The sequence below is a fragment of the Lynx canadensis genome, chromosome A1 (genome assembly GCF_007474595.2).
Source record: "Lynx canadensis isolate LIC74 chromosome A1, mLynCan4.pri.v2, whole genome shotgun sequence".
In the NCBI taxonomy this organism is placed as follows: domain Eukaryota; kingdom Metazoa; phylum Chordata; class Mammalia; order Carnivora; family Felidae; genus Lynx; species Lynx canadensis.
The window spans coordinates 208,438,639-208,463,930 of NC_044303.2; the positions used below are offsets into that span (position 1 = coordinate 208,438,639).

Consider the following 25,292-nt stretch of genomic DNA (forward strand, 5'->3'; position numbering starts at 1 on the left):
CAAATAATGAAGAAGATCTTTAAGTGGTAGAGAGACCACTGGACTGGAAGCCAATGACCTGGATTCCAGTCCTGGTCACTGAGTGACCCTAACGAAGTCACTTCTCTCTTCCAAGTTGGTTATGGGTCATGGGGTGACTCCATTTCCAGCGTGCCCAGGGCAATCTTAATTTATGCCAGTTGTCTGAGCACAGTTATTAATAGTGTCCCCCCTCACTTTCAGAAGTATCCTTATTTGGATGATAACGTATAAAGACTCCTCATTTGCTCATCACCAAAATAAAGATATTTTACTAATACCTTTAGCACTAATTTACAGTGCTAAAATACTCATCCTAAAAGTCAGATTTCGAGTTCTTTGTACCTATTTCTGCATTGAGGAGGTATTCAATAAACACTTGTTAAATAAATATTTGTCAAACAGCAAGGTTCCTAAGGGTTTACAACAAAGGGTTTAACCCTTAAAATATCACTTTGATTAAATGAACCAGAGCTACTACCAATATTCACAAATTCACCTTTCATTCTATTTGTTTTCCCTCACTTATATCTTGATCAGTATATTTTCCTGAATGTCTCCTCACTATTAATTAAAATTTTCTTACCGCCTCCTCCCTCCTCTTTTCCACAGTATTTAACTCTACACTCTATTCAATTTTATTTTTTTTCTCATATTTATTCTTCCCCATCCCTTTTATCTCCAAAGCTCGGCACTCTTTCTACATTTACTAAATTCATCTCTAAGAATTCCTTTAAAAATATTCAACAAAAAAATTCATTTACCTACTATCTATGTGAGAATAGGAACATAAAGTTATTTTTTAGTTACATGGTTATTAAGAAACTTTTTCTGCAGTTAAATAAGGCAGATTTACTATCAAATTTGAGTGACTATTACCTGACAAAATTATAAAATTAACAGAAGATTCTCTCCCCTTGGCCAATCCACATGAAGGGATGTTCCCACCTCCCCCAGATGATGATATTTATGATGGGATCGAAGAGGAAGATACTGATGATGGGTAAGAATAATCAGTGAATTGCTTCCTTATAAATTTTTGGATACACTGAAATTTAATGTTGATTTCTGGTTAGAATAAAAAGCAAAATATAGTGTTCCTTATTATAACACCAAAAATTATTTGAATGTTTAATTAATAGCAGTCCTAAGTCAGAAAGTATAATTGCACAACACTTCAGATGAAGTGGTATATTTTTTGAAAGAACCCCAACAAAAAAAGAGAAATGAAAAAGGAATAAAGAATTACCAATGCTGTAGATTCTTTTTCAAACTTTTCCCAATCATTTATTTATCAATCAGTAATCTCTGGAGAGCTTATCTGATGCATGGCTATCCTCCATATAATGATCAGAGTTACAGGCAATCCAAATACACTGAGACCATCTGCTATCTGTGGCAAAACCAGTATAAGGCTTAATTCTGTACTTGCTTAAACTTTTATAATGGCATATTTTAAATTTTAAGATCTGTTAATTACTTAATTTTAAACATAACATAAAGCAAAATTGATGTCTAAAACTTAATTTTGACTTAGCTTTCTATTTTAAAACCAAAAGAAATTTCACTAAATAGAAAAAAAAGTAACTTACCTACTACTTAACCTAGCAGCAGCAGTATTCAAAGACTGAGGCCTATAAACCTGAAAGCATCATCTTGTTGATTACAATGAGTAACTTACTGCCTGAATGATCAATGCAGTATAGTTATAAAAAATCTGAATGTCCACCCAATGTCTTCGTGTTCCGCTGATTATTCCATTCTGATCAATGCCTGCATGCTCCTAAGCTCCACACTACAGGTTGAAGAGAAGAGTAATTCGTGGTCCTGGGGGATTTTGAAGATGTTAAAGGGAAAAGATGACAAAAAGAAAAGTATACGAGAGAAACCTAAAGTCTCTGAGTCAGACAATAATGAAGGTTCATCGTAAGAGTCAACCAACCAAATCCAGTGCACAATAACTACACTAATATTAATTTAATCAAATGCTACTAATATTTTATAACCAATAACCAAATTCTGACAGGCTTAAGTCATTTCAATGTTATTTTCCATTAGTCATCTGAGCCTTATTTACTGTGTCACCCTTACACTCAGACATTTACAGAAGAGCACAAAGTCTTCAAAAATTGTCATAAGGTTCAAAGAGATATTTTGCTTTCCCTACAAACATGCACAGATAATACACACAAATGAACACACACACACACACACACACACACACACTCATACACATACACTCCATTGAGTAGGACTTTTTTTAACTGCAGCGTCATATCTAAAAGCTCACAATTCCAATGCCACGTTATATAATATAGTGACTACTCTTCAAAATATACATTCTCTTTTAAAAATTAGTTTTCTGGAAATAAGGATGCAATTTGGAATTTCTTTTCTCTAAATACAGTATTTAAAGTGTTTGTAGTTAAATTTAGAGTCTCCATATTTCATTACAGTCTTTCTAAAATGTTAATTCCACATAGAATTCCTCATTATAAACTCTTTTGTGAAACCTAAAACAACAGTTAGTGAACAGGACACTCAAAATTATAAGTAAACATAACAAATCCTCTTTTTTTTAATAAATCCTCTCTTGATGCAGAATTATTCAAATGCAGACATTACTTAGAAATAAAAGCAGAGATTATTTTCCCTGCTCCACCTGCACATTCCTAATTTTGATTTTAAATCATCTGAACTAATGACCTCTCACACTTCAGTGTAACTGTGCACCATTCTTCCAATAATGTGTGTTTATGTGTGTGTTTAAAGTTCAAAAAGTAATAGAAGCAAAGGTCTTTTTCTGTTGTAACTAAATGCCACCCAGTCCTAATTTCAGATCACTTCTATTAATAAGCTCCCCCTCTCTAGTTTCAGTGGATATTCCTCTCTTATTCACCATTCTCCTGTTTGGGTACATATATTGGGAAAACGTGGTCATGCAAAGAGTCCTATGACCTTTGTTGATTTCAGCTCTCTATTTCTACTCCTTTAGTCAAATAAAAGCTTTTGGCCTGAGCTATGCCACGATGACTCCAAAACACTGAGTTCATTTATTTTACTCTGATGTGATAATATGCCCAAACCTCATAGGACAAATCTGAAAATACTGGTCCAATGGCCATGGGCAAAATAAACCACTGAATGTCTTGACAGTTGACTTTTTGCACCATTGGAGTTTAAAAAAAAAAAGTCTCATGAAATTCCAAATTGATGGACAGAAACTGAAACTCCGTGGAAAAATGGAGGATGAGAAAGGAATGATAGTCAATGGATTAATTGGCCTTTATAAGCCTCCGGGCTATTACTTGTTCAGGCCTATCCCTAGATAAAGGACTCAATTTCTGTGTTTAGATTGGTCTGATTATAATTGTGTTCTCATTTTCTTTCCAGTTTTCCTGCTCCTCCTAAACAATTGGGTAAGTAACAAAAATTAAGTATGTATTTTATATCTCTTTTTTTGCAGATAGGGTGGTGGGAAGGCACTGGATATAGTCATGGTGTCTGGATTAAAGTTCTGACTCTGGAAATCATAACTTGTGTAAAGCTGTCAAGTAACTGCTCCACAGTTCGTCAACAGTGAAAGAGTGGGAAGAGGAGAATTTTTCATCTTGATGGTTTTTAAACAGTTCACCCAGTCATAGGGGTCACAAAGGAGAAATAAACAAGTGGGCAGGGATGGACATCAATATTTCCCATCTCTTATCCACCCCAATTCAGTAGAGCTTGATATATTGGGCCTCTGCGCAATGATTTCTAAAAATATACCAGATTATATACCACCAAGGCCCTTCTAAATCTAAATTTCTTTGTTTTTTTTAAATGTATCATTTATATTGTATTTGGAAATTCTTCCACTGCTAAATATAAAACAGTTTCTTCTTTGTACAGTTTCCATCAGCTTATTTTTTTAATTTAAAGATCTGAGACAGAACTTTAAAAGATTTTTCTTAAATTCACTTTGAACAAAATAAAATGTCTCATAAGAATATTCAGGGGCTTTCAAAAAGTTTATTTGAATTTATAAATAAATTGAAAGAGAAAACTAAACACACAGATAATCTTTTTCCAAACTGGTTATCTGACCTCGTGTTCAGTTGTCAATATGAAAGAATGTAAGGCACTAATACAAGTTGATCAATAACTGATAATGAGCTTATATCTTAATGTATAATTTTCAAAAAGCATTCAAGAATCTTAGCTCCATAAAGGATAGGTATAAAATGAAACAAATGTGATCAGTTAAGTAAAAACTATGGTTTTTTTTTTTTTCATTTTCTTTTGTTCTCAAGTGTGTTTTAAGTGCATGTGCATGGAACAGTAATATTTCCCATTCTGGAAACCAATGATATGTCATATTTTTATATATTAATTATGGATTCTTCACATAGCTGTGAAATTAATTACCTGAGGCGGGGGGAATACACACACAGACACATGTGTGTGTAGTATATGTATATACCATATATGTATATACTCTCTACATTACAGATAGAGGAGGAATTCTTAAAGAATTTAAATCCTTGCCACTAGCAGAGAGCATTTAAACTTTCTGTGATAATCATTCCTTAAAACATTTTACTCTCTTCAACTCATCTCTTCAGCTTAATTTGCTGTGGAGCAACTCAATAGGTACAAAGAGGAAGCAATCCTCCTGACTTTATTAACAAGAGCTCTAGAAGGAAGAAAAGTATCTATGGATTGGAAAAGCCATTGTACTAGTTAAGGTCATTGCCACTTTTCCACCAATACTGGTTCTCAATACCTGCTGGTACCAGCTCTGTCTTATTAACAGAAATATTCTTTCTATTTTAAGGTGATACCACACCTGATATTGCTATAAATTAAAAGTTAATAAGGAGCAAGCAGATCGGTGAATAAAAAAGAATGATACATGGATGGATAAATAGACAGATGGACAGATAGACAGGCATAGACAAAGACACACATATAAATAAAATAATATATATTATCTTAGCATCCTAAATCCCCTAGGAATCTTGATTTCAATCTCTATTGCCTACTGCCAATGGGCTGTAATATTGATTTGTTTGTCAGCAATCTACTTATCTTCCATTCATCACAAGTGTGGATCTTCAAATAATCTCAGTCACTGTTTTGGGGGGACTTATCCTGGTGATGCTAGTTACAACCATGGTCACTGGCTTTCTTGAGGGAAATTTAACAGAAGCATCTAGGGAAAGAAAAACCTCTCCCTTTGAAGGAACAGACACTGCCTCCAGGAGAAATGTACAGAGACCCCAGGGAAACTTCTTTTGTTGTCTTTGAAAGAAAAATCTTTAAATTAAAGACATGACTGAATGTTCATATCAGAATTCAAACTGGGGTCCCTGGCTGGATCAGTCAGTAGAGCATGTGACGCTTGATCTCGGGGTCATGTTGGACGTAGCACCTACTTAATTAAAAAATAATAATAATAATAATTTTAAAACTTCAAACCTAAAGTGTTTCAACATTTGGTATTTTGTCTTTTGTTAGACATGGGAGATGAAGTTTATGACGATGTGGATGCGTCCGATTTCCCTGCTCCACCAGCAGAGCTGAGGTAATTAAAATGTCCTCATTTTGAGACAGAAATCAGACTGCTCCAGAAAATTCAACTAGAATAAAACCCCATAAAACAGGGGTATGGATCTCCTGTGTTCGCTCCTGTTTGCTCTGTCCTCTCTCTGATCCAAGCTCTAAGGGTTCTGCTCCATTTGTGGGTGGAGAGCCCTGATCCCCCTTCTCCTTTCTCCTCCCTTGCTTTTCCCTCTTCCCCTCCCCCTCTCCCAGTAGTTCGGCTGCTGGTCCCCTGATTATCCCCTGCCCTGTGACTCACTGATGTCTGCACTCATTTATTCATTCAAATATTCATTCACTGGGGAAATATTTGAGAGCCTGATCATGACTGATCTCACCAATTCATCTCCTCCCTTTATTTTTACCCTTTTCCTAAAAGCTTTTTGTCTTGAATACACTTCTTAGTTTATGTCTCAACCCTCACCTAACTTCTTCAAATCTCTTCTGTCCTCCACAAGATTTTTTTCCTTTTATGAAAAAAAATGATTTGTGTTTTAAAAGGACTTTGTTATGTCTCTTTTTCACAAAAGCATCAGATTCTCAAAGGTTCCATTCAAATTAAAAAAAAAACAAAACTGTTCAAGGTGAATAGTGACATTCTTCAGCTCACCTAAGGTTTCAATTTCATTTTAGGCTAAAACTGTATGAAAATCTGTTAAGATCAGTTAGTACAAAAGGAGTCTCTTTTGAAACTTCTTTTGAGGGGCGCCTTGGTGGCTCAGTCAGTAAAGCGTCCGACTTCAGCTCAGGTCATGATCTTGCGGTCCGTGAGTTTGAGCCCTGCATCGGGCTCTGTGCGGACAGCTCAGAGCCTGGAGCCTGCTTTGGATTCTGTGTCTCCCTCTCTCTCTGCCCCTCCCCCACTTGCACTCTGTCTCTGTCTCTCAAAAATGAATAAACGTTAAAAAAAATTATTTAAAAAAAATTAAAAAAAGAAACTTCTTTTGAAATAGGAAATAACATGGTAAGATTTTTCTATATTCCAATAAACACAAGCGATGAGCTGATACATACTGTGTATGAAAGCAAGAACACGTCTGTAGCTTTCTCAGGAAAAAAGGATGAATAAAAAAATCTTGGCCTTGATTAGTTAAAGGCTGAAAGTGACATAAACGGGTGACAATACATAGCGTCTTCTAAGCTATGCTGCAAGAGTGCATGAGCATGTATTCATTTAGCATTTATTTTTTACCAACACCGTTAAGCTAATTTTACTGAATGAAAGTTTCAAGATCAAAGAAACTGAAGGGAGAATACGTTATCATTTCTATGTGAAGATCAAGTTCCACAGGCAAAACAAACATGCAAGATGAAAAGAGAATTGTTCTCCTTTTTTCTGGAAGGAAAATCTAATCTTCTTCAGTGATATGTTCGGTTTGAAAATGCCTCACCATTGGGAAGTCACTTCTATCCCTGACATTTTTAAATGCATTTTTCTGTTTTATATTCCTGTAAAAATGCCACCACATTCCATTAAACAGCTCTCTAGGTACCTGGTTATGCACTGGACCTTTTCTTCAAGTAGAATAAACCCCAGCTGGTTAAACTTGATGTGATAGGTACCGTTCTCTTTACTGCTGCTTATTTTCAGACTTTAAGACTATTTTATGTTCTCTAACAGAATATTCTATTTTTAGCTAAATCTAAATTTCAGTAAGGTATTTTCAAAGAGAGCTCACGGGGCATTTTGAACACTCGTGTGTGTCCTGATGGCTCCAAAGTGCTGATTTGAGATAGCAATTCCACTACTGCCCAGAGGACCATAAGACAGGAGAAACTGAGGAAGGATACAGAACCCAAGGAAGGATAATGTGCTAATCCATTTCACAGTAGATGAACTAAATCCCAAGACTCAAAAGTTAAAGAATCAAACATTTTCAATAAATCAGTTGCTAGATTTATTTTAGGTAAGCTAGATAATAATTAATATCAGTGTTTAGAATTTTTCATTATACCCAAAAATTCTGATTTTAAAACTCCCTCCTTCAGAGATTCCCAACCTTTCCCTAACATAGACATTCAGCCCTAGCAAATGTCCCTCAACCTTGGTTGCAAATTACTATTACCTGGGGAGCTATAAAGTATGTATGTCAGTATCTAGACCTCACTCAGTTCTACTTAATTAGAATTTATTTAATTTATAGAATTTTAATTTAGAATTTTAAATATATAGAATTTATTTAATTCCTAGAATTTCTAGGAATTAGACATAAGTAGCGGTACTTTTTTAAAACTTCCAGGTGATCCCATATGTGTCCAGGCTGGAGAATCACTATCTTAGGCTTCTTCACCCTTCTAATGACAACCAGCTGGAGTCCATTTGGTGTCTATGAGATGCCAGCCTGGCTCCATTTTAAGAAGATATGAAAAACGGCTCAAGAAAATTCAACTAGAATTGTAAACTTTTTTATTTTTAAATAGATAAACTTTTCAAGACATAAAAATCAACTTTTTAAAAAACATTATTTTTCAAAAAGCCTCTTCTATGACAGTGGCCAGGCCACTTAATTACCTAGGAAGGGCTGAAAATATATAGGGAGTTTGACGATAGGCTGAATTATATGGAACCTCTGATGTGTAAGCATGTTTACACTATACCTCAGTCATTTCAATGGTTCAACATAACTAATCACTACTTCCACTTTAACTATATTCTTGTGAAGAATCTCTTCCGTGTATGAAGTATTATCATTTACTACAATGAATGTACTAGATTTCTAAGAAAAGGAACCAACTAAAAACAAAATTGAACAAAATTGTTAAGTGATGGATGAAGTCTTTATTGTACGCTATTCTTTTCAAACTAAACTAAGTGTTGTTTTATGTGTGTTCTGCCATCTTAGTCAAGGAGCCAAGGCTAAGACAGAAGAAAAAGACCCCAAGAAGCTAAAAAAGCAGGAAAAAGAAGAGAAAGACTTCAGGAAAAAGTTTAAAGTATGTCATATTTAAATATTAGACAAAGTACAAAATGCTAATGAAAAAAAACAATGATTTTAAGTACCACAATGCACTTATTAAAAGTGTAATTATAGGGGCACCTGGGCGGACCAGTCAGTCGGGCATCCGACTCTTGGTTTTGGCTCAGGTCATGATCTCACAGTTCATGGGTTCAAGCCCTGCGTCAGGCTCCATGCTGAGAGCATGGAGCCTTCTTGGGATTGTCTCTCTCCCTCTCTCTCTGCTGCTCCCCCATTCATGTGAGCATTCTCTCTCTCTCAAAATAAATAAACTAAAAAAAAATTTTTAAGTGTAATTATCAATATGAGTTATCCATCCTAATTCCTTTATTTACTACAAAATTTACTTTAGATTTTAATTTATTTTATAACAAATTAAGTGAAGTCTCATACATGCACTATATATGCTGCAATAATCATTTACATTTAGTTGTTCTTTGAACTTTAGTAAGAGGATAATCTAAAACTAGAATGGATAAAACAAAGATATGATGTATATGTAATGGAATATTAATTATGAAAAAGAAGGAAATCCTGCCACTGTGACAACCCTAAGGGCCTTATGCTAAGTGAGATAAGTCAGACAGAGAAAGACAATACTCTATAATATCACTTATATGTGGACTCTTCAAAGGCCAAACTCACAAAAACAAGGTACAGTGATAATTACTAGAGGCTGGGGTGGGCGGATGGAGGAGATATTGGTCAAAGGGGTACATACTTTCAGTTATGAGATGAACGAACTTTAGGGGTCTCAGGTATAGCCTGGTGATTATAGTTAGCAATACTGTCTTATATACTTGGAAGTTGTAAAGAGAGTAAATCTTAGGTGTTCTCACCACAAAAAGTGGTAATCATGTGAAACGATAGAGGTGTTAGGTAAAGCTACACTGCTAATCATTTTGCAATATATGAGTGTATCAAATCAACACACGTGTACACTTAAAATTTTTTTAATTTTAAAAATAATGATTATATTAGTTTCATGAGATTATGAGTGGCTTTTCTCTCGAAAATTTTTCTGTAATGCTTTTACGTTATTTTTTGCTTGTTTGGCAAAGACTTTTTTTTTTTTTTTTTTTTTTTTGAGAGGGAGAGAGAGAGAGAGAAGCAGGGCTTACCCAAGGCCGGGCTCCAGCTCACCCGATGCATGATCAAACTCACGAACCATGCGTGAGATCATGACCTGAGACAAAGTCAGATGCTTAAACAACTGAGCCACCCAGGCGCCCTAGCAAAGACTTTCTTAATAAATCTGTCAGTAAATGGATTATTTTAACAATACACATCAATCAATCAATAATATAAATGTTTGTATTTTTCCAGTATGATGGTGAAATTAGAGTTTTATATTCAACCAAAGTTGCACCCTCCTTAACTTCTAAAAGGTGGGGGACCAGAGATCTACAGGTGAAGCCCGGTGAATCTCTCGAAGTTATACAAAGCACTGATGATACGAAAGTTCTCTGCAGGAATGAAGAAGGGAAATGTAAGTCACTGCTTACTCTTTGTCAATATGGCATTCCAGGATTTAATAATCAGACACGTTTTCCTGATCACCCTCGTTTTATTAACTTTGTTTTTTCTATGCTTTATGAATTGTGGAAAACATTAAGAAACTAGAGATTTGTGGTGCTGAAATCAGCGTATTTTATTTTCATCCTTTATCGTTTCTCACCTGCTATATTCGGCACTGTGGTGCCAAAGTAATGCCAAATTAGTACTTCCCAAAATGCAGTCCCGCAGACCACCAGCATCAGAAAACCCTTTGTGTATTAAAATCACAGTTGCCTGGCCCCACTCTTGACCTGCTAAGTCATGAGCTCTGGGGGGTGGCAGATGGAACCTGTGATCATAAGATCCCTAGCTTATTCTTAAGTATACTGAAGCAAGAACCACTGTGCTAAGCAGTGAGTGGCTCTTGCTGTCATCTGGTTTTGAAATTATACAGCACATGTCACGTACAGAATTTCCAGTTTTCCTACCTTGCAAATTTACTTGTTTTCATTTCCTATTTGGACACACTTAATACAACATACTCTTCCAAATGAACACAAGAGAGTCCCTGTCTTCTTTGGCTTGATCAGCTATTAAAACTGACAGATGGAAATGTTTTTGTCAAACTTTAAAAAGAAGCTTATTTCACTTAAAGTCCGGGGAAGAGTAATTCAAAATTATGTGTCCTGTATTTAAAATTGAATGGTCAGCGTGGCTGCCCCATATCAGCTTGGCCAGTCTGTGTGGAAACATGAACTCTGAGTCGAATTTTAATGACAGGAAGGTGACTCAGGGACAGGAACTGAAATGGGAGTTTTAAGAATAAAACCAGTGACTCAAGGTTGGGGAAATGGATCTAAAGTTATCATGGAGGAGGTGTGGTTGGCTTTCAAAAGGAGAAAATGGAATGTGGATACAAAGGATAAAAGGCATGAGTAGTGTAGTATTAACACTCAAAGGTCACTGGAGATAATGTGTAGACAGTGCTCCAGGAGACAAAGAAAACCCAAATCCACACTAGCATTTGTGAGGATGCAACGCAAGGAATAGCTTTAAATGCAGAAAAACTCTATGCATGAAAGGGTCAGAAAAAACATTTAAAAGTTTAAAAATTTTGGAGGGCACCTGTTGGGATGAGCACGGGGTGTTGTATGGAAACCAATTTGATAATAAATTTCATATTAAAATAAATAAATAAATAAATAAATAAATAAATAAATAAGAGTTTAAAAATTTTAAAAAGTATGAAGTAAGTTATAATTAATATACCAGCCTGAATATTTACATGATGACTATGATATTAATGTGCAGAAATTCTCATGACACAATAGAAAGAGAAGGAAGAAGCCTGCTTCATGTGGGATAGGACTTATACCCATATCAAAAAATTATGTAAATAAAAGAAATTAACTAAATGGCCAATAGTGGCTGATTGAGGTGATGAGCCTAAGTGAACCTGTTTTCTTTTCTCTGCTTTTTCATAAGAGAAAATTATCCTAGTACTTGTCATGTGGCCCTTTCCCCAGGGCACAAGCCTCAGACCAACCTTGCCACACTGTCCTGAGATTCTTTAGCAACTAATCCCATCTAAAGCAATGATCTTCAGTTTCAACGTACATACACATCACATCAGAATCTTGTCAAAAACGCAGATTCTAATTCAGTAGGTCTGAGATGAGGTGTAACATTCTGCATTTTACCAAGTTGCCAGGTAATTGATGCTGAGGTTCATGGAACAAACTCTTGAGTAACAAAGGTGTAAATGACCTCATCAACAACTTGTATAGATGTAGATGAGCAAGAAGAAATGGCACCAGAAACAGAAATTTGAAAGAGACCCTTAACTTCCTAGAAGCCAGTGGACCTTAAGAATGAAGAAAATAGGGATGCCTGGGTGGCTCAGTCAGTTAAGCGTCAGACTTGGGCTCAGGTCATGATCTCGTGATTTGTGAGTTCAAGCCCCACGTCGGGCTCTGTGCTGATAACGCGGAGCCTGCTTCCGATTCTGTGTCTCCCTCTCTCTCTGCCCCTCCCCTGCTCTCACTCTGTCTCTGTCTCAAAAATAAATAAACATTTAAAAAAAAAAGAATGAAGAAAATAGTAACTACTCAGGGATGATTTTGTAATCTATCACTTCCTATTTGGATATCATTAATTCTGAATACTGCTATGAATACTGGAGGGCTACTACCCTCTTAGAATTTATCATCAGTTAAAAACGAGAAGTGAAAAGATTACATGAAGTGCTGATAGACAACAATCAAGGGTTCCATGTAATTTTTATCATTTTTTTCTGGTGCAATACCAAGTGCACTTTACAATTCCTAAGCTCACTGATAACTAATTCAAGTCTTAGGTGATTTGGGGTCCATCCCAAACAGAATGGAAACCTGCTGATTAAACCAGCAGCGCTTGTGTACCTGTTGCTTTTTATTTAAATACTTTCTTTGGCTGGGCTTTGTCTTAGCTTGGCTTCCCCATTTAGGAGGTGATTCTGGGAAAAAATCATGGGCAAGTGGAAAAGTGGACAGGAAGAGAAAGGCAGTCAACAAAGCCTTGTTATGGAAAAGGTTGCCACTTGAATAACTGGAGCTTATTCCAGTTAGGAACTCAGAGTAGCAGTGTTATCCCACCCAGTGGGAAATAAATCGCGATGCTTATACATCAACTCCTGTCCATGTGAAGTTGAAGCCTAACTCCTGGGCAGGTGGTGAGCCACTCAGGATACTGGGCAAGCTGACAAAGAGCTTTGGAAGCCAAAGAAAAGAGATCTGTTTAAAAAAAAAAATGCAAGTGCTGTCAGTTGAAAGTTGAGTGAAGCAAAGTCACTGGTGTGGTGAGGGTGAAGGTCTATGGGCAAGGCCACCTGGAGCATCTATTGTTACCTTTCATGTTAAGCATTATTCCAAATTTTAATTATCATATCTGCTTAATTTCACTTTTATTTTGCCAAATCTCCTGCTTTTCTTAATTTCTCTAAACCTCCTGCTTATTCCTTCCTTGAACTGGATCCTTGATGTTCTTAATTTCCCTAATTTCTGATCCATTCTTCATGTACGTCTATAGGATTTGGGATAATTGTGTAGATTTAACCCTTCTTCATCTAGATTATTGCAATAGCCTTTCAAATGATATGTCTACCTTACTGTTACTCTCATCCAATCCACCTGCCACACTGTTGTTCAAATATTATTTTTAAAAACACAAAGTCTTTAGGCTAATACATAAAACTCTTTAGATCTGTCTTCAGGCTCATCAACTATTCTCCATCTGCAACTGACACTCCAAAAATATATATCACTTCCTTGTCATTCCCTGAATATGCCATGCTATTTTATCTTTCCGTGCTATTTCATTCTACTTCGAATGCCCATAACTGTCTATTTTTTTATTTTGAAAGAGAAACTATTTATTTTTGAACTATTAATAACTATTAATAACTATTTTGAACTATTAATAACTATAAATAAAACTATTTATTTTGAAAGAGAGAGAGATCATGCAAGTGGGAGAGGGGCAGAGTGAGAGGGAGAGAGAATCCCAAGCAGGCCCCACACTCAGCGCGCAGCCGGACACGGGGCTCGATCTCCCATAGCGTGAGATCACGATCTGAGCTGAAATCAAGAGTCAGATGCATAACCGACTGAGCCACCCAGGTGCCTCCCTACTTGTCTATTAACAACAATCCATTTGTCATCTAAAATTGGGAGCACATCCACTCCCTGCTCCCCAGTCACCAATCACAGTTCATCTCTCCTCTGTCCCACCATGCTATGGCTTTTGTCCCTGTAATTGTCCTTACCGTTTTACCAATCTATTATTCTTATTAGCCTCGGAGCTTGAGAGTAGCTTCACTGAAATGTTCTCAACATTGTATTGCCAGTACCTCTCCTGGTGCCTGGCATCTTGCTCAGGGCTGGCTTACTAAACTGAATGTAACAATTTGGAGATTGCAGTTGGAAAACCAGATGAAAGTCTGACATATAGACACACACAAGAAGAAGTCTATGGAATAGTTTCACTTGTTAGAAGACAGACGTTCTCCATCTTAGCTTTAGTGATGTGGTTTGCTTGTTATGTATCATTTAGGAGATTTTAAATCTTTCAGTTCCTTGTTTCTACATCTGACCGCCATAAAGGCATTTGCAATCCAACACCATGGTAACCCTAACAATTTCCTTACTTTCCATTCTTCAATCCATCAGAGAAAAGAAAGCATAGTTTACTTCAACTTATTTTGTAATGGTAGAAATTAGAGGCGAAAGCATGAACAATAATCTCTTCCCATTGTGGAGTGGAGTACAAGCCACTTTCACAAGCATTATCACATTTGATCAGTTCACTCACTGACTTATGGAAACACATATCGCAGAGGTGTTGAGATCTTAAATATGTATTTCTGGCACATTCCCAAATGTTTAGAATTTCTCACTAATATTTGCACATATTCCACAACTCAATGTCTCATAAGCTGTGGGTTTTTCCACTTCCTGTCACCAGAGAAAAAATTTTCTATAAAAAGTGTGGAAGGAGACATGAACTGAATTATTTGTGGTTAAAATGTTCTCCATTTCCTTTGGGCATCTAAGAAAGGGGAATTTCAAAGAGAGTTTAGATTTTCTCAAATCCAGTTGATCATTTCTTTCCTTAAGTTATTTTGTTTTCAGTTTAATATAAAACATGCTCACTGAAGAAAATTTTTTTAATTCAGAAATTTTAAAAGTCTACTGATTTGAAGCCCTAGAAATAGAGACAGAGAGAAAGAAGAGAGGGAGAGAGAACGTTTCTATAACACAAGGCTAATAATTTATATCTAGTCTTGTACGCAGTGTTTTATTTTTTTCTGTCTGTTATACTATGACCATGTTTCCTTGAAGTCAGATATTATTCCATTTGGTGAGGTAAATCTATGCAACATGATTTTATTGTTTTTAAACTGTGTGAAGCCAAGTTGAGTAAATTTAACTGTATCTGGACTTGTTAGAACAAATGAAATAATAAAAAAATTACTTTTTTTGTTGCTTATTACTAAGTAAAAAATTTGGAAACATTAGAATGAAGATATTTTCTACTTTTCCAAAGATGATTTTGTATTTCCTTCATAATTTTATTCACAACAACTTTCTGGAAGGTGAGTCAATCCTGAGAACTGGCACATGTAAGGCATGGGTATTGCTTTCTCAGTTAGCTCTAACCCACCACATAATTCAGAACATTTGTTTCAAGCCACTGTTCTGCTTTATGAATGTGAAGTTTCCAAATAATAAATTCATATTTTGTGTGAGAATCCATGGTATGCCAGCACCCACAGTAAACATGGCGACCATTCTACGTGGTATGGAGCCGTGATGACTTTTTTGTTAATTTCCTTCATATTTTTCATTAATTTTCCTTATAATGGATGTACATGGAACATTTAAGCAAGGAGATCATTTTTCTACTGCAAAAAAAAATTATTTCTAGGGACTATAATGGGGAGATTATATAAAATATAAAAATTCATGGTAAGTCACTTGTTTTTACACTGTCATGAATCATGCTTTTAAGAGAATGAAGTTTTAGAGATTTTTAAAGGTACTAGACATCAAAACCTATGCTCTGTGAAAAGTCATTAACCCTGTAAAGATGCTATACAATAGTAATTTTACAGCTAATGAGCCCCAAATTATCACATCACTTCAGAAAGCTAAAATAGAGGAATACAGTACATCCCACACCGCATCTCCTTGATACATGTTTCTGAGATAATGTTCACAATCAGTCATATTTATTTATCTCACACACACAAGCAACAGCAACAGCAGAGCATTCAACAAAAGAGAAAGCCATTCCTTAGAGCTCTCACACAGGCAAGATATAGGAGGAAATGTAATAGGGGCTTTAGAATCTAGAAGAATATGTATTTTATAATTAATTTTGTGAAGACAGGCTATTAAGCCGTATATCATGAGTTACTAACTTTGGTCATGTGAAGGACTGTTTATTGCTTACTTATAAATTTTAGCATAAATGAGTTTTTGAAAGTAGATTATCTAAAAGCACAGGAAAATAGAAAACTTTAAGATCCAAAAATGGTGATTATATTCTCTTTGTTTTGTTCTTTATTTCCTTTAATATTATAAAGACTAAAAAAAAAAAAAAAAACCCAGAAATATATTCAATGCTGGAGTAAGTCCAACCTCTGGCAGCAGTTTATAATCTCTTAAACATTTTCCTAATTTTGTATCTTCTAATTTTAGTTCAGAGACTTTGCAAAGCCTGAACAGCTCACAATGAGATTACCTCCACTGTAAAAGCTACAGCTCATACATGTCATTATTTTTAAGTTATTAATTTAAACATGAATATATCATGAGAACACTTACTATTGTATTATTTTATTTCCCAATTTTTAAAAAAATTTTAGTGTTTATTTACTTATTTTGGGGACAGAGAGTGTGAGCAGGGGAGGGGCAGAGAGAGAGGCTTTGTGCTGTCAGCACAGAGCCTGATGGAGGGTGGCTCAGAGTCATGAAGCTATGAGATCATCACCTGAGCCAAAACCAAGAGTTGGATGTTTAATCAACCGAGCCACCCAGGCGCCCCTATTTCCCGCTCTATTCTAAGGAAAAAAATTCAAACATAAGCAGAACCACCAATTTTAACTAGTGGGGAGTTTGCGACCATTACTGTCTATAGAGCACTATTCACATTTTATTTTAGCCCCAAACATCAGTACAGGTAAAGACAGATTTCAGCTATTGGGACCTTGACACAAAATCCACAATTTCTTCTAAAAACTTGTTATCTGCACAGATTTTCTCTTTTGAGAGACACATGTAGATTGAATTTGTTAGAGACAAGCTTATTCCCCTTTAAAAATGGTGTTAAATTATGATATATACCTTAATTTTTTTAGAAGTCTGTTAACATGAAATCGATAAAAGAACTGTAATATAAAAGACCACCAAGGATATTAATTTTAGATGTTCTTACATTAATAATTTTTGCCACTTTTGCTTTAGCTGAAATAAAAAAGGAAGGTATAACAAGGTCTGACTTTTCATACTCTGAGGAAAATATTACATTATTGCTCTTTTATCATTTTGACATATGCTACATTATTTCCATACTACAGGAATTCAAAGAGGACTTTGATTTTTCCTTTTCCAAATAGGATTTTAATAAAGTTTTCATTAAAAAGTGGTGACTTTCTTGGGGCGCCCAGGTGGCTCAGTGGATTGAGCGTCCAACTTCCGCTCAGGTGATGATCTCGTGGTTCGTGGGTTCAAGCCGCATGTCGGGCTCTGTGCTGACAGCTCAGAGCTTGCTTTGGATTCTCTACCCTCCTCTCTCTCTGCCCCTCCCCTGCTCATGGGCACGTGCCCTCCCTCTTCCTCTCTCTCTCTCTCATAAAAATAAATAAGCATTAAAAAAATATTTCTTAAAAAAGTGGTGAATTTCTTGATAAAATATTTCGATGGAGTTCTTTTTACCCTGGAATATTTCAAGGAAAAATTCATTTTCTTAAGTTTTAATCTAGAGTTTCACTTGTATGATCCCAGCTTTTTTTAAAAATGTTTTTGCATGTTAAGTCAATGGCGATATGACATCAGTGTGTCTAAGTAAGTTTATTATCATTTGTATTAATCTTTGTCTATGAGTTTCCTGGTTTATAATTTTTTACACATTTACTCTAATAAAACTTATATCTAAAGTGGACCAAGCCCAAAAGATTGACTCAGTGAAAGAATTTAGAGGCTATATTGACAAGGCAGTAAATGGTACTAATCTCAAGCATACAGTAGTGTTTAGGTGCCAATCCAAAACTACGAATTCCAAATGTTAGTAATACTAATTAAATGTCAGCAGACATTTTTTTTTTTTTCAGGAAAAATCGTTTGTATTTTTTCTTAGGATTATTTTGCACAATAGAGGCGCAGATAAGGTACTCAAAAAAAATCTTTGCTTTCTTGCATAAAATGGGTCTATTTTCTGTTTAACAGGGAATCACTAGACTGCCTGGTATATGTTCTTCTAATAATGATTTGTTTCAAAAACAAAATTAAATTTAAGAAAGGGAGGTGTGCCTGAATGGCTCAGTCAGTTGAGTTTCTGACTCTTGATTTCGGCTCGGGTCCTGATCTCAGATCATGGGATCAAGCCCTGTGTCAGGCTCTGCAAAGGGTGTAGAGACTATTTAAGATTCTCTCTCTTTCTACCACTCTGGCTCGCTCACTGACTCTCTATAAAAAATTAGTTTAAAAAATAATGATTTGATTCATGAAAGATGAAAAGGCATGGTCAAATGGCAAAAGCAGCGGTGGAAAATCTTCCACACTGGGCATACAAACCATTCCATCCTCCCCCAAGTAATCACCAGATTGCTGAGCTGAGAAGGGAGTTGAACACGGTTTTGACTCTGCTCAACCTAATCACATTTTATAAGTTAAGGTTCTGATCGGTGGTATTTGGAATACCTATTTCTGAACTACTTTTGTATATGGAGAAACTGCATATTCTTCACAAGACTGGGGCACATGGATAACACCTCGAAGAAATAGGGTAAAATGTGGAAGAGGCTTGTGTGCCAACTTGCAGTAACTTTAAGATAGTTTGTTTCTCTTTAAGGGGAAAGAGTGTAAATGGAGGAAAAAAGAGGTGTAGGAGAGAGAAAAGTTAGAAAAGGAGAAGAAAGGAAGGAGAGAAAAGTGGACACAAGTAAGAAAAATGGGTCATATTTGGAGATAGATCTAATTATTCAGTATATTAGATCACATTACATCATATTAATTATTCCATTCTTTTTCACTTTCTTAAAAGAAACAGTAAAGATTTTTCAATGCTGTACTATTAATAAAATTTACTTTTCTTTTTTTTTCATAGATGGTTATGTTCTTCGGAGTTACTTGGTGGATAAGTAAGCTCATTTCCCTCTACTACTATACTTATAAAAAGAATGCTATGCTCTTCTTTAAGAAAGATTCCTAATATCATTTAAATAATACAACATACTAAACTATCATAAATAAATTTTAAAACAATATGCTATACTAATGTCAATATCGTAATACCTAATAAAGTTAAGGTTTTCATAAAGTGTTACTCTTCTAAATAAACAAGAACCCTTCTCATTCATGAGTATACAGTTCACATTCATTGGAGACAGACATGGCAAACATTGGAGACAGGTCAAAACCACTAACACTTTCATAAGTATTTTGCCTTTCACTTATTGATTAATGCAGTTGGTTGAATTGAATTAATCAGGGACCAATTAGTATCTACACAATAGGTGCTAATGTCACCTGTTAGTAATTTGGCCCCCAATTGAGGGCTTTTCTTTACTCACACTAGGCATAGTAGAGTATTAAGTTGTCTTTTTGGAAGCATGCCCAAAAAAAGATAGTAGTCAATGTTTCTTCTATTCTTATGAATAAGATGTTGTCACAGCCTGTTACCAGTGTGCTGTTAGAGTCCCCCCTCAAACGTTATAAGATACTGTTCCAAGCATATCAGTGCAAGAAATGACCTCCATTATCAGGTCATATGCCAACATAAAGATTTACAGAATTCTGCATTATAATAAAGTCAAGGAAGGTTCACAAAGTATATCCATAAACAACCGACACTAATCAGAAAGAGGCAAGTCAATGCCAAATGCTTTGTCAGAAAACTAGTAAAGAGTCAAAAGAAAGATAATCATAATATATTTATTTTTCTCAGAACCTTAATCACGATGGTAGGCAGGGACTTTTCTATTTTATGAAAGATACAAATTTCAAGAAAGAATATGTGGCAAACCATAGGACCACATCTACATCAGTGATTATTACAGGATGATTAAGAGAGAATTTAGAAAGTATACTCTAAGTAATTATTGGTTCACCATCTATTGAAGTGAATTGATACTTAATGTTTATTGAATGAATGATAGGAAAATCTGTCCTCTTTGCATTTATATCAGATTTCCAAGAGCCAAACTCTCCCTCAGTCTCAGAGGATCCAAACAGAAGGCATAGGCAACTCATAGCATCTGCCATTGTAGCCCCAACTTGGAGGGCCTGATGCTGCTTCCATGATAAAAGCACAGAGGCAGTACAGGAACCCAAAGCGGGTCTGGTCTGACAGTCACCTTGTGTTTCTGAACTTTGAAACTGTATCCTACAGTTCAAGGCTATATTAGCATTTATAACACTTTCTATATTAATTACTTATATATCGTTATTTCCTCCATTAGACTATAAGCTTCTTGAAATCAAAGCTTGTATCTCATATTTATTTTATCTTTATTTTTTAAGCTTATTTTTGAGAGAGAGAGAGCAAGCAAGGAGGGGAGGGGCAGAGAGGGGGACAGAGGATCTGAAGCAGGCTCTGTGCTGACAGCAGCAAGCCCAATGTGGGCTTGAACTCAAGAACTGTGAGATCATGGCCTGAACTAAAATTAAGAGTCAGACACTTAACCAACTGAGCCACCCAGGCACCCCTATCTCATACTTATATCTCCTGGTACATAGGAGGGATTCAGTAGGTATATAAAATAGAATATTTCGGGGCGCCTGGGTGACTCAGTCGGTTAAGCATCCGACTTCGGCTCAGGTCATGATCTCACGGTCCGTGAGTTCGAGCCCCGCGTCAGGCTCTGTGCTGACAGCCTGGAGCCTGCTTCAGATTTTGTGTCTCCCTCTCTCTCTGGCCCTCCCCCATTCATGCTCTGTCTCTCTCTGTCTCAAAAATAAATAAACATTAAAAAAAATTTTTTTAATAGAATATTTCACAAAGATTCAGGACCAAGTAAAACCAAAATACGTAAAAGTCGCTAGAACTATTATTATGCATGTAACCTATAACTATAAATATTTTTAGAATTATATGACATAAGAATCATCATAATAATCACATCTTGGCTACTCATTTTGTCACTAATATTTACATATCTTATAATTAATATTTACAAATTATAATTAGAAATATGCAAAAATGGTGCACCTACTTCCTATGCCAAATGTATTCTATTTCATTCAACATTTGAAGTTCAAGTAAAAGTATAAATCTGATATTAACAAATATAAAGAATCCACGGGGCACCTGGTTGGCTCAGTCAGAGGAGCATATGACTTGATCTCAAGATTCTGAGTTCAAGCCCCATGTGGGGTGTAGGGATTACTTAAATAAATACATTTTTAAAAGAAATCCATTAGGGCCCCCGGTGGAGTATCATGCCATGATTTTTCAGCTTGTTCAGTTCAACAAACTTAATAAGCTTTTCTTACCAGATATAGCTTGTGTGCTAGGCACATGGTTGGATCCAAAGATGATAAAGCATGGTATATGTTCTTGAGGCATGTTTCCATTATTTTGTGTGTCTATGATATGGAATAAGTTGTGGGTTTTTGGTTATTTTTAGAATAGAACAGAAGATTAGGCTAAGCCAATGAAAGACGATGTAGATGAATATGAAGTTTTTTCCCACTTATAAAAGCATAACATGTGGGGCGCCTGGGTGGCGCAGTCGGTTAAGCGTCCGACTTCAGCCAGGTCACGATCTCGCGGTCCGTGAATTCGAGCCCCGCGTCGGGCTCTGGGCTGATGGCTCAGAGCCTGGAGCCTGTTTCCGATTCTGTGTTTCCCTCTCTCTCTGCCCCTCCCCCGTTCATGCTCTGTCTCTCTCTGTCCCAAAAACAAATAAACGTTGAAAAAAAAAAAATTTTAAAAGCATAACATGTAACTTCTCAGCCTTAAATGCTTTATTGTGTCATATAAAATCATATGATTAACTTTTTAATCTAAATATTGCCTTAATGTTAAGACGATACCTTCTTTAAGATAAAAATTATTTTCTGCATTTACAGTGATGGAGAGATCTATGATGATATTGCTGATGGTAAGTTTCACATGGCACCCACCGCAGAGAACAGTAACAGTGAATTCATTCTTACAAATACTAAAAATAGCTTGCTGGATAAATTAGAGCTTTCTAATCTGATCAGAATTTGAATCACTTGAAAACTTTAGGAAAGGTAAATGCCGTGGTATAATTTTAAAAAATTATCTTTGCACATGACTGAAAATCAAGCAAGAATCTTATTTATTTTCTTTGAAAACAGAAGTATGAAAATAATTGGTGAGTATTCATTATACCATTAATCTTACTATGAATTACTTTCATACACAAAAATACGCATACTTGACCAATTAGTAGGTACTTATTTTATAACCTATAATGCTCATTAATATTCTCTTAGCATCACATATTTATAAATTAAGATCTAAAAAATTAATCTCAACTGAAATGATACATGGAGTTAATCATGTGGTCTTTTAGTTTCCTTTTAAACATGATTCTTGCTGGATTTTAACATCTTTAATCTCAACTAGAAAGACTACCAAAGAGTACATTTAATTAAATGCCAGATAAAATACTCCTGAGTCTAATTTTGATAAAGAGTAAATCTATCCAGAAACTCTGTTAGGATTGCATACCGAGCAATGAACATATAGGGTCTTCCATTTAACTACTTTTTCATAAAGTGAGCCAGTTCTACATTTTTTAAATCCTAAATCAGAGGAGTGTGAATCACCCACATTTCTAACCTTGGAACACTTAGAAGATATGTGTTCTATATAACTACATTGAAATTCGTTTTTTTTTTTTTTTCAGGTTGCATCTATGACAATGACTAGGTCTCAGCTATGTTCATTCTGCCGTGTTCATTTGACGCCAGTATGAAATCTGAGCTTTAGCTGACCTATTATTGGATATCACAGAAAATGAACTCAGAAACAACTTATTACCATTTGTTTTAAAATTCTGATTATCTTTACAAAATTTTGAAACTTTGGACTTAGAAAATGATCTTAACATCTTGGAAGACTGTGTCAATGAGATGTAGAATTATTAAATATTCCATTTCTGCCTCAGCAACAATTATGAAGGCGCTTCTCTGAGACCATCAGTAGACCTCCCCTTCCTAAAAAAAAAAAAAAAAGAAGAAGAAGAAATGACTGTGTTGTCTAAAGAAACATGAGGACAAAGAATAAAGAAATATAAGGAAGGAAATTTTAAGACATTCCACAAGAAGGAAAACCATTGTTTGAACCGCTAATTATGATTGTATCTTATATTCTTCATTCAAAGTATCTATCTTTAAAAAGGTAGAACTTGCTGGGGGGATAAATGTTTTCAAAAACTATAGCTCTAGCAGAATTTTTGTATAAAGATTGCCCCTGATTGTTAATTGTGAATATATGTTAATTATTTGATAAGAATGTATGCATTTAGTATGCACATTTAAGATTAAAACTGTAGAAGAGTCAAAAATAAGTTTTCTTTTTGCAGATTCATCCACTAACAGTTTAATTATGTGCTCTGTTTAAAGTACTGTTTTAACTAGAGTAGATATAAATGAGGGCTACCCTAAAATTATGAAGAATGGAAGAACGGACTTTGAAATTAATTAGACTTTTATGGTACCTCTTTACTACAAAGCCTCGTTTGAAGGTTTTTGTTTTTCAATTACCTCTGTGGAACTGTTTTTTTTTTTTTTTTTTTTAACCACTTTACAGAAAAGTTGGCCTACTGTTTGGAGTAGGGTGTTTCCTACTCATACATATTCATTCCCAAAGCATCTCCAAAACAAAACATGGGGCATTTGGGTTCCAAATGCTAAGAACACTAAACACCATGATACAAAATGCAAAACCCTAACACACAGGAAAATCCCATGTTAAGTAATTTTTTCACAACTTCCAAAATATGCAAATCATAATGCTGGCTTTACTAGTAATGAATGGTGATGTGAGATTGGGTAATTTATTTATCTCCCCCTGCCCCGTTTGCTCATCTGGAAATTATAGAATTAGATTAAATCAGTTTTTCCAAACTTTTTCACTACCAGTTACCTCAAACTTTTATAATCCATTCCCCAGCCCCAACCTCATATTTCAGAAGCTTTTGTTTATTTTTAAAATTCATTGATTAAATAATGATTAATGCATTTTCCATATCGTAATATTGCAAAGGCCCATTGGAGCTTCTGAAGAGTGGCCCTACTGAATTGACATCATTTCAAATAACTGTAGCCTCAGGGGCACCTGGGTGGTAGCTCAGTTGGTTAAGCATCTGACTCTTGATTTTGGCTCAGGTCATGCATGGGATCGAGCCCTGCGTCAGGCTTGAGCTGACAGCGCAAAGCCTACTTGGGATTCTGTTTCTCCCTCTGTCTCTGCCCCTCCCCCACTCACACTCTCTCTTTATCTCAAAATAATAAATACATAAACTTTAAAAGAAATAATTGTACCTCAGCCTTCATATAGGTGAAGTGGGATTTCCATTTGGTGTGTTGAGATTTGAAAATCGATCATAAACCTTTACTACTCAATTTATAGATTTCTGGAGGTCTGAGACTCCCTACATTAGAAACCAATGATGTCAAAGTCCCCTCCCAATTATGAAATACTTTGATGTCTACTTTTTGGTGGAGTAAGCCAGTATATGCTCATATGATAAAATTATTTTAATACTAAATTACATAGCTCAAAAGCGGTTTCATTTTGTTAAATTTGGTAGTAAATATACATACTACACTGACAGTGTATTTCCAGTAATTTTTTTCTGATTGAGAATAACATAAATTCAATACAATGTCAGTTTTTAAAATTCCAGATTAAATCAAGAGAATATTTGAGTTTTGGGTTATACACCAAGAAACAGACACACACATTGCTACAAAAGATTAATGTAATAGGTAATAACCTTAATATAAAAGATATTTGACATATTAATTTTAATATACCAAATATTATTTCTGTTACAGTTTTGTGTATAGAATTTTGTCACATGAGAAGAGCTACAAATAAATAAAACCTTCCACGGATAACTTTGCCTCCTACTTCATCACGAAATTGAGGTCATCAGCCTTTCTCTCCCATATTTTCATCCCACATCTGCAAGTCTTTCTCTAAGCCCAATCTTACCTTTTTGCTTTAACCTCAGAAGATGTTGTTCCTCCTGTTCAAGACTAAACCTTCCACCATTGCCCCTGATATTTTGCTTCCTATTTGGAATGAAATTGAAATAATCAAACACAATTCCCTTCAACTTCCAACAATGTCCAACCTTAATCATATTCAGACACTGTCCCAGGGAATAAGATGCCACTCCTCAAAGCTACAACTTGTGTCCAATTTCTTCCTCTTTCTCTGGAGTTTTCTTCCTTCACAATTCATTCTCATTCTCCCCTGCCCCCCCCCAAAAAA

The 25,292-nt window shown here is 35.4% G+C and overlaps 1 protein-coding gene across 1 annotated transcript in view; it reads left to right on the top strand.

Annotated features, from left to right (window-relative positions):
- FYB1 (FYN binding protein 1) overlaps window positions 1-23,838 on the top strand; it is a 102,803-nt gene extending 78,965 nt beyond the window's left edge. The window contains 9 exon segments of the mRNA XM_030330789.1: window positions 955-1,021; window positions 1,807-1,944; window positions 3,412-3,437; window positions 5,518-5,584; window positions 8,445-8,535; window positions 9,885-10,047; window positions 18,921-18,954; window positions 21,887-21,918; window positions 22,696-23,838. Of these exon segments, the coding sequence (XP_030186649.1) occupies window positions 955-1,021; window positions 1,807-1,944; window positions 3,412-3,437; window positions 5,518-5,584; window positions 8,445-8,535; window positions 9,885-10,047; window positions 18,921-18,954; window positions 21,887-21,918; window positions 22,696-22,718 (641 nt within the window). The 3' untranslated portion in view covers window positions 22,719-23,838.
- Window positions 23,839-25,292: the final 1,454 nt, after the last annotated feature.